Raw genomic sequence first — 16446 nt, forward strand, 5'->3', positions numbered from 1 at the left:
AGATAATAAAGTTATGTATTTCATATCTAACCAACTATAAATATTGTTTTCGACTAAGTATTTTATTATTTTTCGAAGCCTTTTTAATATTTCCCGGTTTGTAGTTCTACTCATTAATTGAATTATTAAGAATTGTGATTAAGAATCGATTTAGATGACGAACTTTCATTCAATACTTAGCTTTATAATATCAGTTAATATTTACAGCTAAGGTAGTATCTCTGAAAGTTAAAGTTTAATACTTTTCATGTCGGATAGTTAAAGTTTAATATTGCAATTATAAAATATTATTCAAATTGCCATTACTTAAATTGCCATTTTTAAATAGATAAATTTAAAAGTGGTTTCTTTTCAGTCGATGATATCTAAGTTGATAATCAACACTACAACTCCATTCAACTTCACTGTGGTTGTGAAAGACAAGGATGGAAAGTTCTACGAAGTGGACAATGACGATCCCATCACTCCTTTTGAAGAGAAAGTGGACGAGGAGATCCCAACAGATCCCGACTTCGACCCAACTCGAGATGTAAGTTAATCTCTCTTTTGTCAACTGGGTAATGATGAACGGGCTTTTAATTTAAGTTTATATCGTTGCATCTGTTTGCTCTTTTTTTTTGCTGGTGTTGAATTATTGTCGTCAAACAAGTTTTCCGAAAATAAGTTAGGTTCAATTTGCTTTTTATGTTTTTTTTTTAATTGACCGATTTGGCATTTTTTTAACTTATTTTTTTACATGCTTCTTTTTTTTGATTTTTTGGTGATCTAAATTGCTCTCAATTAAAATTTTTGTTGGTTTAACTCTCCAACTCTTCCGAAGTACTGTATCTTTGTTGAGCTAATTTTTGAAGACCAATGTTCGAGCATGGCCTGGAAACTTGTCATTGCTACAAAAAAGTTAATCTGATTGTATGTAATCTGGCTGTCAAGTTTTGATTTTAAAACTTTTTACGACCATCTAGTATATTCCAGCGTTTTGGATTTTAGTTATTAAGCTAGAAGAGTGTTGTTGTACTGTTTGATCCATTTTTTGGGTTAAGTTTTCATCAAAAATGGCACGAAATAAGAATCTTTAGTCCACTTCGTTTAAATTGCCGGATTAACACACTTAAAAACTGCTGACTAAACTTTTGTTATCGCCAAAAAGGGCTAGTTATACTTTCCTTAGAGAGTGCTCTTGAATTATATATTTGCTTTTTTGCTAATTTAACGTGATATTTATCCAAAATGCACCATTGATTTTGATTTATTGACTTTTTCTGTGAAATTATCCGTATCCATAATATTCGCAACACTTAGGCTTTCGTAATGGAAGAGCAGCAGTAGCAAGGCTATTTTTGCTCTAATCGTTGTTTTTGATTGCTCTTGAACGAAAGTCATAGCAATTATTGTAAACGTGTTGGTCTTTTTTACGCAAATTTTTTCCTCGACCAATTTGTGCTTTTCTTCTAGAAGATTTGTTGACTTCTCTAGTGACTTTTTACGCTTTCATTCTTCATTTTTCACTGATCTCTATTGCTCTCACTCCGAAATAAAGCTTGTTGCTAATATAAATTGGTTGCGGCATATAAGCAAAATGGGTCTGATGGCCCAGTGGGCAGTTCATGTGGTTAGTGATGAGGAGCTCAATGGTTCTAATCCTGACGTGGTCGAATACTTTTCTACCCGCCTGCCGTTCGAGAGCAATTCTACATTAGTTGGTTTATGTTTTAAAATCCAAAATTTATTCGGATTGTAAATAGTCTCTGTCTTTTGTAAAAAAATATTTTTAAATGACAGAACAGAGCAATTCAAAACTAGGCTTTGTAATGACCGGTCCTATTGGCTTCACAAGTAGTTTCAAGGAAACCTATCTATTTTTTAGTCGATTGACTATGTTCGTTTTGATTTTTAATATTGCCTGTCTTCAGAACAAACAATGGATTTCTCAGTTAATAGAGAATGGTTTTAACGGCTTCGACACCGTCTTCTGACAGAGATAAATTTAACATTTGTCTTCGTTTTTCCTCTCATTTTGTAGATGTATGAAAAACGCTGGACAATTTCAGGTTTTATCGGCTTCCTATAGATGAACAGAAGAACATATTTGCTGGTTTTAGTTGAAAAATTATGTTTTCATGTCTTTGAAATCAAATATTAGTTACTACTTGTTACGTAGTCTCATTTATTACAGATTGTACATCACATTATTCGTGTGTTGACAATTAAACATATCTAATTTTTTAAGTGCATTGCCTTTTGCTTTAACGGTCTCAAAAGCGCAAAATTTAAAATTGATTTTCGATTTTTGTTTGTATTTGTCGTTCTTTTTGTAGACTTATGACATATTCTGAATAATAACAGATCCCAATGATTTTCTGTAGAGAACTAATTGAATCTATATTATTATTTCAGTTGATAGCTAATGTTTTTATGATTTTGAAATAAAATTTTTCGAAAAATACAAATGTATTTTTTAACTTTGCCGTTTTTGTTTGTCTAATTGTTACCGAGTCACATTAAGGACTGTCCCCACATCTTTCTAGTGTAGTAAAATTTAGTTTGTGTAGTCTAGTTTTTTCCTATGCTTCCACCAGATTTGCCCTGAATTCAAGTTGAGTGTCAGTTCGTGACAGCTCTTTGTACACAATTGTAGCAAATCTTTCATTTTTTCTCCGTAAGGTATGGTGTTTAAGTAGGATGCTGAAGAAATACACAACTAATACTTAGCATTTGTCAGCTTTTTGAACTCTCGAGTGCCGACTTTATAAGCCTCGGTTCGATATTGTGTTGTTGGCTGTAATCAATCATCTAACTGAAAAAATGGCAACCAAATTGTTATGAAGGCATGTTGGCCACATTTTAACGCATCTTTTATGTGACAAATATTTATTTTTGTATTGATTAAGTTTGGGCTGGTCTCATTATTGTTTTTTTAGTTATTGTTCTTGTTTTATGCCACCCTAACTTTCATCTGCCAAGTCGTTTTCAAGTAGTTCATAAGTTAATTGAGCCATTGATTTTTTTGCAGCTTGAGTCACCCGGTTCTCTTGAAGCGACACCCGAGGAAACAACCATCACTTTCAACGAGAAGGTGGTCGACAAAGACGACATTGTCGAGATCTACTTGATCATCGAACCCAACGAAGACCCCGACACTGAAGTGACTCTGAACGAAGTCACTCTGGTTGGTTGCAAGAAAGAGTCTACAACAACATCTGCAACTTCGACATCTACATCTACCACCTCGACCCCGTGTGAACTTGTTGAACTTGAACTTAACGGCGGTGAGGTTGTGTTCCCCGATGACTCTGGAAAGAATCCAGAAGATGTTGATCCAACTGATGACCCGACGGTGTTGGAGGAGACAACTATTGATACAAAAGCCACCAAATATCTGGCTATCGATAACACAGATGAGGTGGCAATATTTATTTCTTCATTTTTATACTTCGTTAAAAATTTTGCTCCGAATTTTTATGATTCATTGTTTTAAATATTGGCTTATTAATTGGAGATGTCGATAATATATTATTAACATCATTAGATGGAATTTGATTATATCACTATCAGTTTGATTAAGAAATTCTCTACCACTGTCTATTATTTCCATTTATCAACGGTCAATATCTCCCATGACAACTGAAATGCAGAATTTCTCCATTAATAGGTGGATATTATTAACATTTAGTTGAACAGTAATTATTGAATTGGTCACGTTTAATTTTGTTTAACAGACGCACCGAAAATTTGAACAAGCTTTTTGTTTCTAGTCAATGCTTGCTCAGTTGATTATCAACACTTCAACCCCCGTCAGCTTCACCGTCATTGTGGAAGACGATGAGGGCACGTTCTTTGAGGTGGTCAATGATGACCCTGTCGATCCTTTCAAACCCAAAACAGGCGATGATATTCCCACTGATCCTGACTTCGATCCCACGACAGCGGTATGCATTTTTCACATCCGTTCCAAAGATTTGCTTCTTCGATGCTTTATCACCTTATTCACATCTTCATAGTTTTTCACTTTTTTGCAGTAATTCCGGTTTACATGACTGGTTATGCTCAAATTAAGTTTGTTTTTTTTCTTTCTTCTCTTCCTTTTTTCACAAATGTTTTCTAGGTATTCAGTTTTTTCAAGTTCGAAACCATAAGTGGCATTACAGCAAAAATGAGCTTGAAAAACATTATATGTAAAATAATTGGAAAATTATATGAAGAAATATAAATTTGTTTTCTGTAAGTGCTTAATAACGAACGGTCTGTCAAAAATGGTTGAGCACTCTTATTAATTTGTCTTACATAACATAAAATGATTTTAAGCGTTATTAGAGTTTTTAGAGTTGTTTAAGTCATTATTGTAAGGTTTGCAGTGAATTTGTTTGCAATTATGAGATACTAAGAACTTTTTTGGGTTGAAACGATCTATTTAAAAAAATTGCAGAACAGATTAATTAATTTTAGGCTGAAATCAAGCCCTTGTTTGCAATATAAAAGGGCGAATTTAAAAGTGAATGAAGCCTCCACTTGATTATGATAAACGAATTTAAAACAGTAAACAAAATATAAGTGACTGTTGAAACGACATCTGCTTCATCAAATTTTTACCATTCAAGAGAGTTATAAAACTGTTTAAAAAATTTTTTTATGTTTAATCGAAATCAGATCTTATAACCATGTTTTGCAAAGTTAAGCAAAATGATGAAAACCTTTTTTTCTCACCAAGTTGTTTTAAAAAAATTTACTGCTTCAAGAAATAAATGTTCAAAAGATATGAGCAAAATTGTGTAATGTAAGATGCCTGTATCAGGCAAAAAATGTTCCTATCATGTAAGTTGATGGCAGTTGTTGTTAATAACTGATGTTCATATCCAATTTTATTCCTGTTCATTCAAAACTGAGTTGCTGTAACGCTTATTCATCTGATAGCTAAAAAATAATTAAAAAGAGCATATGAAAACTTTTACTAATTTAAAAATTTAAAAACTTTATGTCGCTCCTTTTACTTGGTCGTTGGAGCAATTATGTTTTTTGCTTGTGTACTAACGACAATTTAAGATTGTTTTTCAATCTGGAGCTTTTACTGGAAGTAATAGCTCTAAAATAATTGAGCTCTAAAACTCAATTTTAAACCAACTGAGCAGAATATTCGCATTCGATAGCTTCAAGAGTACAAATTAGTTAGCCTAATAATGACTTTTTATGACCATTCTCTAAGTGCAGGCTTTGCAAACAAAGAGCTATCACCGTATTAGGCAGGTTCTTGTCTTGACTGAACTGCAAACTTTATTAGACTGTTTTTTTCCTCATCAATTAAATTTTAATTACATTTTAATTCTGTTAGTTCAATATTTTTGGATTTCCTTTACAAAATAGATAACAGAAATCTTCACAATTCCTTTATTTGGGAAAATTGTTCTAAAGTGGAAATTATAAAAATTAGGTGAAGTATCTTTCGTACTTTCGCCCTTGCATTAAGGCTGTAAACGGATTTCGTTTAACATTCCGGTAATTTCACTCGCCTTTTAAAATAGTAAATGCAGTCATTACCTTGATTTGCAAGAATTCTTTCCACCTTATTTAATGTCAATTTGAGTAGAAAAAAGAGTGTTATTAACTCAAAGAATTGCATGATTGCTGGAAACTTGTTTTGTCTATTTTTTGTGCAATTAGTTTTTGTTTTTTTTTTGTGTGCAATAAGTTCACTAAAACTCATTTATTGGCGAAATTGACGCGATAGAATATTTGATTCCTGCAGCAAGAGCTACACACGTCATCGCAACAAAACTACAATTTCAACTAATTAATTAATTTCACTATTTTAGTTTGCATAAAAACTGCTCTGCTGTAACAATACCAGAAACTACTTGCAAAGTCAGTGGAGAAATTGATTTCACATTTATGCCTTCTTGTTGACGTGATCTTTATGGGTTTTGCTTCGAAACAGTTGTTTTTATAAATCCTGTCGATTTTTGCAACCATCTAAATAACTATTATTTTAAAAAATCGGGGAATGATTTTGTGCAATCACTTTTAGCAGTCTAGAGAATTGCTCAATCAAAATAGGGAAAGAGGGAAAGACCAATTGAGGTAATTCAAAAAACTTTGTAGTTTTTAAAAAGTCGCTGGCAATTTCTTCCTTTAATGAACCAGATAATTAATCGTCCTATTTTGCTCCTGCAGTTCAGAGCTATGATGAATTTGGGAGCTATGATAACAGTTTACAATATATTCTAGTTATTCATCCGTTTTTCAGCTTGAATCGCCTGGTTCTCTTGAGGCAACTCCTAATGAACCATTGACCTCATTCAACGAAAAAGTAGTCGAGAAAGACGACATCGTCAAAGTTTACATCATCTTCACACCCATTGAAGAACCCGACTCGGAAATCACTCTGAAGGAAGTAACCGTCGTTGGTTGCAAGAAAGAATCTACCACAACATCTGCAACTTCGACGTCTACATCTTCAACCTCAACTCCCTGTGAACTTGCTGACCTTGAATTGAACGGAGGCGAAGTTGTGTACAGCGATGGAAAGGATCCAGAAAGTGTTGACCCATCTGATGACCCCACTGTTCTCGAGGAGACGACTATTGATACGTCAACTGTCAAATATCTGGTTATCGACAACACGGATGAGGTTAATTCTTACCTCTATTACCTTGATCGTTTTCGATAGTTTAATCCAAGTCTTTTTATAATAAAGATATCTTTGTCTTCATTCTGCGCTAATTGAACTACTATCGAGCACGAGCTTAGTTTTTGGAGGAAAACTCTCTGTTTAATTCAAAAAGTATTTTACTTACATAGGTTGGTCAAACATTAACTGTAAATGCATAAATAAAATATTTTCCAAAACAGATAGAAGGAAGTAGAATCTGTCTTTCAGTCAATGCTCGCCCAGCTGATTGTCAACACTACGGAACCAGTCAACTATACAGTGATTGTCGAAGACGATGAGGGCGATTTCTACGAAGTGGACAATGATGATCCGGTTGATCCTTTCAAGCCAAAAACGGGCGATGACATCCCGACTGATCCTGCTTTTGATCCTACAACATCGGTATGTTTTTGCCAATCTTTCTGAAAGAATCAATTCATCTGTTCTTTGTCACCTTAATCAGTTCTTCATATGTTTACTATGAAGTTCTTCATAAGTTTCCTAATGCTGCAAAGCTGTAAGCTGAGCAAAACTAAATTGCGGTGCTCTTGGTTTTTGCCACCCACAAAATTTGGATTGTATTATTCCGCTCTATCTTTTCGATAGCTGGGTTTGCTATTGGCCTTTTTGATTATTTTATAATCCAAAGGGTTTGGATTGTATTAGCACGTAGTTCTTTTTAAAGGATCTGTTCACTTTTTATTCGACTGTTTCATGTCAATGAGAAGTCAAATTGGAATGATAATTTTAATTATCCCTGAGTAGTATTGGAAGCGAAAAGCGTATAGGTTTGAAGCGCGTCAAATTGTCTTCAAAGTGTTGGGAGAAATTGGTGGGTGAACAAATTTTCTGTTTTTGAAAGCAAATGACTTGCGACAATTTGACTTGTATCCGTGCTGTTTTTTTTCTGAATCTTTAACCAATTGCTTTGAAAGGGCATACATGCTTTCAAATAATGCACAGTAGTTTTTTTCAGTTCATAAAAGGCAGTTAGTTGTTTATATGATTCTGGCACTCTTTCTTTTTAATGAAACATTAGTAAATTTATAGTCTTTTTGTTGTACTGTTTTGTGGCCTCATTGATAACCCGTTGCATTGGCTCTCAAGAGAAGCTACGTAATGATTTCAATTGATATCTAAAATTTTTAACTATTTTTAAAAAACTTGTGAAATAATATCAGTAATTTCCTAGTCATTTCTTGCCTTTTAATTTCTTTTTTGTCTTACCGCTTTGAATTTTTTATTTGCTAGTGAGGCAATAACTAATGGATTCTCAAATAGTGTTTTTTGAATGTCTGGAGTACTATTTGTTTCCAAGAAGCATTAGCGAAATTTTGCGATTTATGTGTTGTACTTTTTGTCACACCACTCAATCTGATAAATCATTAGACCAATTATCCGTTGATAATGAAGCGAAATTAATATTATTATTTGTTTCTGTTATTTACTAATGCTTTCTATGGCTTGAAAGCCAATTATTTCCAAAAAAAGCGAACTGCCACTTTAAACTTTTTCTTTTCCAAAGAATTGATAATGGATTTTTAGTCTTTTTGTTTTTGTTGCTTTTCTTGTAGTTTTGGCCTCCTAGTCTAGCAGCAAAACAACAGTTCTCATTTGGTTTTTAGCGCGGCGTAAGTGTCTTCAATTTATATCATTAACTTTTTGCTACAGTTTTTAATGACTTTTGTGCCATATAATTTTGAAAGGTTTTTGGTGAGTTTTTGAATTTCGATTTTTGCCGTTTTTTTCGGTTTTCTCGTCGCGATCTGTTAATGGATGGTTTTTGTATATTAAAGTTGTCGGTTTGCTTCTGATTTAATTGTTTTAATTCGAGTTTTTTCCTTTTGAGGCAACTAATTTTCATTGAGACCTTTTTGTGCCCCTTTTTCTTCTCTGTTATCAATTTCCACGAGTTTGTTGTATTGTTTGCTCATTCTGAGAGCTTTTAGGGTCAGTTTTTTGGGAAAGTGTTGTTTTATTTTCATTATTTTTTCGTAAAACACTTGAAAATGTTGATTTTCAACAGTTTTTGCGAAAATAAAATTTTTTATTTGCTTTTAAGACTGTTGCTTATTTATAGCATAAAAGATAATGCGCTATGTTGACTGTCTTAGTTTGATGTTGTCGACAAATTGTTGATTGTCAGGTTCTTAGTTAGTTCAAGTTAAATCAATGCTTTGGGTTGTAATTCAGAATCTATCGTGCTGTTTTTTTGACAATCCAAGGATTTGGACTGTATTTGTTTGCTGTACATTTTTCTGAAAACTTTTAGTTTATGAAATGGGATAAACAGTTAAAGCTGGGCGGGCATTACTGTCTAATTGAGGCTCTCAGCTAGCTCAGTATTCTTTGAGAGTTCATTGTACTGAGTGTGCTGGATGACCTCTAAATTACAGGTCAAATGGTCTTTTTTTTGAAGTTTTTGACCACACAATTGAGCTGTTTTTCATGTCTTATGCCCGCTTTTTGATTGGCATTGGCTGATGCTGATAGCCTGGTGAAAGCTAGAAATGCTTTGCATACATTTTTTTCTGAGGTATATGTTATTGTAACGCAAACTTAATTACAAAAAGTATTGCTTTTTTTTCAAGTTTTTTGTTGTCCCATTTCGAGTTTTTGTGCTTTAAAAGGTTCGGGCCGAAAAATATATCACTGGATACATTTTTGCTACATTGAGATTCTTTTGCCTTTTCAGTTGAACTTTTTTTGGCCTTGGAGGGCTTGAATAGTTGATACGTTTTAGCCAGAACCAAATTCTTTTCAGGATACTGTTATCAAGAAATTTAGCAATTTTTTAAGAAGGTTCCTTTTTTAATTCTTGAATCTTTTCAATTTTTCAAGTTTTTTTTACAAATCTTTAGGGGCAATAATCTTTATTAGGACTTGCAGATGGGCTATTGGTTAAGTTTTGGTGACAGCAAATTAGTTTAGGAGACATTGCTATCAGGATTTTGGGCGATTTTTCATTAGATATATTGAAATGTCTCATTTCTCAAACTTTCTAAATCTTTCAAACTTTTTCAAAATCTTCTGTCCTTTTTCAATCTTTAGGGGCCAATGAAGCTTTTTCTAACCTTGTGTTTGAGATTTTTTGGTAAATTTTTGGGATATATTTTTTGTTTTTAAGGACTTTGGTTTCAATAACTTTGGCAAAAGTTTAAAAGTTTTGTAAATTTTGCTTTTTATATACAGTTTTTACAATTTTAACACGTTTTAACATTTTTTTTGGGTGTTTTGTCTATTTGTACCTGGAATGTGCAAACAGATTTCTTTTGGGCATCAGTTACATTATTCTGTATATAGCAGTAGGGACGAATTGTTTTTGATGACATAATTATGAGCAAATTAGTCACATACGCAATGATTTTCAAAATTTTATTTCAAGTATTTGGAACATTTTTTGGTCAAATTTCCCTAAACTCAAGCATTCAATTAATTTCTGTTAGTGTTGGGTGCTGCCTTCTTTTGTAAAAGAAATACATTACAATTTTTTTAAATTACATTGACAAGCAAGAGCGATTCTTCTTGCCAAGCGAAAAGACAAGTTATGGAGAATCTTCTTGCGAGTATTTCCAGCTAATTTCTAGATTATTTATATATATATATATATATATATATATATATCAAGCAGCTTGTGTCTTCGATTTCAAATTTCTACGCTATTACGCTATTTCTGATGGTTTTGTTTGAAAATCATCGTATTCAAGACGCCTATTCTGGAAGTATATACAATTTGACAGCCGTTATTTTTTTCTCTTAATTTGTGAAACTATGTCTGTTTGGTTTGTAATGGTCATTTGGTCTGCTTTTCAGTTAGGGGAGTGTTTATTTTTTCGTTTTCTCGTTCAAATTCCCTGAATTGGTGTTCAGGACTTATTGTGCTATGTTTTTAAATAGCCGCACAGAGATAGCCGGGGCTATGATTGGCCTTCTCTTGGTTTTTTACAATTCAAAGAACTTGAATTGTATTGGGGCGCTGTCTTTTTTTTAAAATCTGTTCACACATTTTCATGATTTTTGAAGTCAAATTGGAGTAGTGATTTTGGTCACGCCGAAACAGGAAATGGAGCGAAAAAGCGAGTGGTTTTGCGTCGTGAAATATATTTACTCTAAATTTATAGTAGAGTGAGAAAACGGTAAATTCGCTTTCTCGCTGCTGGTTTTTTGTTCACATGCTGTAATTTCAATTTGATGTTTACTGTTTATTTTATTTTTTGGATCGGATTTTTTTCTATGTGATTTTCCAAATACATTCATAGTCCGTTCTAGGTCTTGTGTTCTGTTTAGTCAATGAAAATTCTTTAAATTGTACGTCAGGACTTGTCCTGTTATGTTTTTTTATTTCGTCGTCACGATTTTCGTTACGACCAAATGACGTCACAACCCTTTCAAATCTCCTTTTTGTTCATTCGTTCATGCAATTTCATTTGAATTGCATGTGTGACGTCATTTTTTGCTCTTAGTGGAGCGAGTTTTTTTTGTTCATTTGCTTGATTAAATTTTTGGTCACACATGACTTACCTCACTCACAAAAATGAATTCCTCACTTTGAAATTGACTTTTATTTACTTTAATTCAAAGACATAAGGTCAAATGATTATGTGTCACTCTAAATGAAGGTTATTTGAGATCAGCTAATAGAGGCAGCAATTACTTATACAGATTTTTAATCAAAATATAACAGATCAGCCTTCAATGAAAAGACAATTTTTTTTGGTCTGTCTTTACTGTTTTTTTGAGACTGCAGATCTACGAGGCTATTGCGGCTATTTTCTGGCAATCTGCCAGCTATGTTTTTTATTTCGTCTTCAAAATGTTTGTTGCGACCATATAAAATCATGATCACTTCAAACCTGCCTTTTTTCTTCGTTCATGCAATTTCAACAGAATTGCGTGTGTGACTGGATTCTTCACTCATAGAGGAGCAAGTGTTTTCATTCGCGTTTTTATGTTTTTTACACGTGACATACATCACTCTCAAAAAATGATTTTCCTCACTTTCAAAATGACTTTTCGCAACTTTAATTTAAGATGAGGTTAACGAAGTTTGTGTCACTCTAATTGAAAGGTATTTGAGATCAGTTTATGCAAGCACCAATATTTTAATCAAATTTTTAATGAAAAACCTAATTCTCAGCAATAAAGAAATCATATTTAGAAAGAAAGACCTTGTCATTTATGTCTATTATAAGTGGAAAGAACAACAAAACTGATTGCTCAGATATTTTTTTAAATTGCATTTTCTCTGTTTTGGTGTCGATTTGGCATTTCGTTGTTCAGATCACAAAAGATTCAACAAATTCTTATCGAAGATCCTGAAAATGAAAAATTTTAGTTATAAATACATTGTTTTTTGTATTTGCTTGGGTGGATGAGATTGACTGATTGTCTGATTTCATTATCTGATTGACTTTTTGCGAGAACTGCGTACCCTTTTTGAGAATTTTGTTTGAACAAATCAAGATTATTGATAAATCTTTATCCTTTGCGTTGTTCCCCTAATTCTACTAACATGGTCTAAATATTGATTTCACAAAAACATTAAATGAGTTTGAGTCTTCAGCTCCGTTAGTTTTCAACGAAATGCGTTATCAAAATACTTCAATGTAGAATATGGTTTGAAAATAGTGGTTGTAAATTGGTTATTTTCCCGATTGTCAGTATGCGTCTCTGTTGTTTTTTAATTTATTTTTTTAACCAAGTTGCGATGGGTAGGCTCTCTCATTTATCGTTTTCAAAGCATTAAGTTATACAATAATTTAAGGATTCTGTTTGTAACATTCGTAATAATTTAATCTTTTATTAACACAAATTTACGGTAAAAAAGGGATCAGCTTTGTAGGTACATTAGACTCTGTAAACGCTACAAGCGCTCTGTCATGATTAAAGTTCAAAAATGAAAAAAATAGATAACAAAAAAAATGCTTCTTGCTGTTCAACAGAAATTTAATTTGAAAAATTATTTTCAGCTTGAATCGCCTGGTTCTCTTGAAGCAACTCCTGATGAACCATTGACCTCATTCAACGAAAAAGTAGTCGAGAAAGACGACATCGTCAAAGTGTACATCATATTCACGCCCATTGAAGAACCCGACTCTGAAATCACTCTGAAGGAAGTAACCGTCGTTGGTTGCAAGAAAGAATCTACCACAACATCTGCAACATCAACATCTACAACCTCGACCCCCTGTACCCTTGTTGACCTTGAACTGAACGGTGGGGAGATTGTGTACCCCGATGGAAAGGATCCAGAAGATCTGGACCCGACTCCTGAAGATCCGACAGTTTTGGAGGAGACCACAATCGTTCCGGCTGATGTGAAATACATCTCTGTTGACAATACAGATGAGGTATAATTTTTGTTATAACAGTTATAACTAAGCCGATCCATCGCTGTAAATAATTTTCTTTTCATTATTTAGATAAACTTTCGTTTACTCATAGTTTTGGCAAGATTGATCTGAAGTGACGTTTCGAATCTGCGTTGAGTAGAGATTTAAAACCATATCTGAATTGATATCAGAGGCTAATATAACTGTCACCGCATCGTTTTCTCAGCTTTTTTTTGAAAATTATTTTCACATGGTTACTAGGGATTTGTATACATTTCATAATTTTGTTTTTCTTATTGGTTTTGATAGCCACATTATTATTGTGAAGAAAGAAATTACTTTAATGCTATCAGGTTTGAAAGCAGATTTCTTGTAAAATCATATAAGTTAATGTAAGCGTAATATATAATAATAAAAATAATACAACTTTCTGCAAAATATTTTTATTTTTTAGAAGAATTTTTTATAAATGTTCTTCACTTTTTGCGCTAAGATATTTCAAACAAGACAACTCTGAAATTCGAATTGTTTTTCAGTCAATGCTTGCTCAGTTGATTATCAACACTTCAACCCCCGTCAGCTTCACCGTCATTGTGGAAGACGATGAGGGCACATTCTTTGAAGTGGTCAATGATGACCCTGTCGATCCCTTCAAACCCAAAACAGGCGATGACGTTCCCACTGATCCTGACTTCGATCCCACGACAGCGGTACGTGTTTACTGTCTGAACTGTGGGGAAATGCAATTTGTGTCTGTTTAGGTCCGTTTAGGCGATGTGACTCATCATGAAAGGGAAAAATGAAAAAAAAACATTTTTTTTGCAAAAAATGTTCAATTCTTCATTTTTTCTTTCAATTATAATGTTTTATTTGAGCTCTTCAACGAGCAAATTACTGATCCAGTTTTAATAATCAAACGTATTTAGCATCTTATTCGTTTGATGAGAAGTGATTTGTTTAAAATTGACATGCTGTCTGTTTTTAATTGAGTACATTTTTTAAAAAATTCACTGATTCAAGCCAAGTGGTTCTCTGATTCAGTACTGCTTCATTGTACAGTCCGTCTGAAACATTACTGAATAACGCATGAAATGCAAACGTGACTAACATTTTATTTTTCCATGCAATTGTCGCCCAACCAGAGGGGATTAATATCCGCAACACTCACTCAATGAGTTGGGGGGGGGGGGGGGTTAAACAATGGTTGTTTTTTGCCACCACCCCCCCCCCCAATGAGAGGGCAACCACTCATAACCTTTGGTTTTACCCAATGAGAGGGGAGAACGATCAAAATTCACTTCTTATTAAAATGCCAAACGAAATAATGTGATCCAAAGCGCTGTTAATTTGTACAATTGATCAAGGATTAAATGCTAAGTTTCAGAGCATTTTTTATTGAATCTCGATTGCGCAACCTAAATATTTGCTGAGTTTAATTATTGATTTTTTCATAGTTGGATTCGCCCGGATCTCTCGAAGTGACCCCTGACGAACCTACAGTGTCCTTTAACGAGAAAGTTGTCGACAAGGAAGACATAGTCAAGGTCTACATCGTCTTCGAACCCACTACAGATCCAGTGACATTGGAATCGATTACTGTAGTCGGTTGTGAGAAGGAATCGACAACTACGACATCAACTTCGACAAGTACAACAACTGAAACAACTTCAAGTGAGCCAATTTTAAATATCGAAGGTTTTAAATAAGTAAACGTCTCATTCGATTAAAATCACTAGAAAAGTAGGGTTAAATTATTTCCTGACGAATTATTTTTTTGTCCAATATTGAATATGTTATGGTTTTAAAAGAGGCTGTGACCAAGAATTTGGCTTTGTTCTAAAAGAACAGATTTGTGACCACTGGCGAGAGTATTTAAAAAAACATTGTTCCTTCAACCAATCTTATGATACCTTTTTGATGCAAGATATTTATTGTTATCTGCATTCAATTTGTCAAGTCTCTTTTGCGGTAGTTGATTTTTGTAATGACCGAAAATTCGAAAGGTTGCAATGATAATCTGCGCAATAATTATTTAGGATTTTGTTTTGTTTTAGTTTATATTGAAATGTATCAACAAATTCTTCAGAAACTAGATACCTTATCAAAGCATTGTTTTTTTTCTTTTTTTCCCCGAAAATTAGTCTGTATGTGTTTTTATTTCTTCAATACTTTTTATAATAGTATTATTTTTTGGTTTTTAGTTAGACTTCATTAAAGAATCATTAAATGCTTGTTACGACGATGGCAGATTTGAAATGTTTTTTTTTTAGTTTTATTATTACCTACTTGCTGTAAAGGATGGCCTGAGTCACTAAATTTGAAAAAAACTTGGATATTCACTATGTTACAGTGTTCATTTCAAATTATCGGGTCCAGGAAATTAACCCCCTCGGAATTAAACCCCAAATAATTTTAGACAGGAAAAAAACCCCTTAGAAATTAACCCCCATGCAAACAAAACCCATTCTAAATTTGGAAAATTTGAATATCGTTAATTTGTTTGGTTATGGTAGTTTCATATTAAAGGCCGCTAAGGCATTGTCATTGCTCTCGAGGCATAGCCAAACGCGCTAAATGTGCAGCTCGTTAAAAGTCAAGTTGTTTTTTTTTCGTGGAGAATTTTTTCTTATATAAAATTAAATTTTTTTTTGGATCTTTTCCGTTTGTACCCCCCACCAAGTACGTTATGCGTCCACCAGTTGCAGAGCACGTGCCATTACATAGTAAATCATTATGTAAAATAATGACACGTGCGTCTGGGGGTTGCAAATAATATGCGCCCACTAAGCTGCGGGCCACAAACGGAAAAGATCGGTTTTTTTTTGAAGCCGAGTGCCTCATATGGCATTAGAAAACTAAAAGTAGTTTTTGGCTTCCAATTTTGTATCCTCAAACTGACATATTATTATAGTTTTTGGTTACAACTTTTTGTGATATGCAGCTCCATTCATGTGAGCTGGTTGGTATAATTTAAAAACCGTAACATTGTTACTACCTCGAGTTAAATATAAGAAATTAAAGCCTAAGTGTTTGGCTCAGGATGCCTTTGTTTTTCTTAAGTTTGAGGAGTTGCAAAAAAAATTTCTCTTACGGTTGTTTTTTACAGATTATTTGCTATTTAAGATCAATATGATGAGTTGAGTTTTAAAGAGGTTTTTTCTTGTTCTATTTGTTTCTTGTGCTCCGCATTTTTCATAGCTGCTTGCGCTTACTTGTCAAGTCAGTAATTTTGTTCTCCACTTTGTTAACAAGCGTTAACTTGTAAAGATTAATATCAGGTCAAATATTGTGATGTCAAAGATTGTTTTGAAATATACAATGAGGCACCTTTTTCTCGAAGAGGCAAGTCTCAGGAACTCACCCATTTTCACCAAAACAATCTTACCGTTCAGATCTTTGATATGTTTTAGTTGTATAATTTGAATGTAGAACAAAGCAATTTTCGAAAATTTTGAGCTCAAATTATTTCTGCCT

General features: G+C 33.3%; 1 protein-coding gene across 1 annotated transcript in view; it reads left to right on the plus strand.

Moving 5' to 3' along the window:
* LOC142348706 (uncharacterized) overlaps positions 1 to 16446 on the plus strand; it is a 148440-nt gene that overhangs the window by 114276 nt on the left and 17718 nt on the right. Inside the window, exons 48-55 of the mRNA XM_075400159.1 lie at positions 356 to 529; positions 3011 to 3400; positions 3753 to 3926; positions 6236 to 6619; positions 6869 to 7042; positions 12610 to 12990; positions 13509 to 13682; positions 14427 to 14643. Coding sequence (XP_075256274.1) covers positions 356 to 529; positions 3011 to 3400; positions 3753 to 3926; positions 6236 to 6619; positions 6869 to 7042; positions 12610 to 12990; positions 13509 to 13682; positions 14427 to 14643 — 2068 coding nt within the window. The remainder of the gene's footprint in view (positions 1 to 355; positions 530 to 3010; positions 3401 to 3752; positions 3927 to 6235; positions 6620 to 6868; positions 7043 to 12609; positions 12991 to 13508; positions 13683 to 14426; positions 14644 to 16446) is intronic.

This window comes from Convolutriloba macropyga, chromosome 10, assembly GCF_964194025.1.
Source record: "Convolutriloba macropyga chromosome 10, txConMacr16.3, whole genome shotgun sequence".
Taxonomy (NCBI): domain Eukaryota; kingdom Metazoa; phylum Xenacoelomorpha; order Acoela; family Convolutidae; genus Convolutriloba; species Convolutriloba macropyga.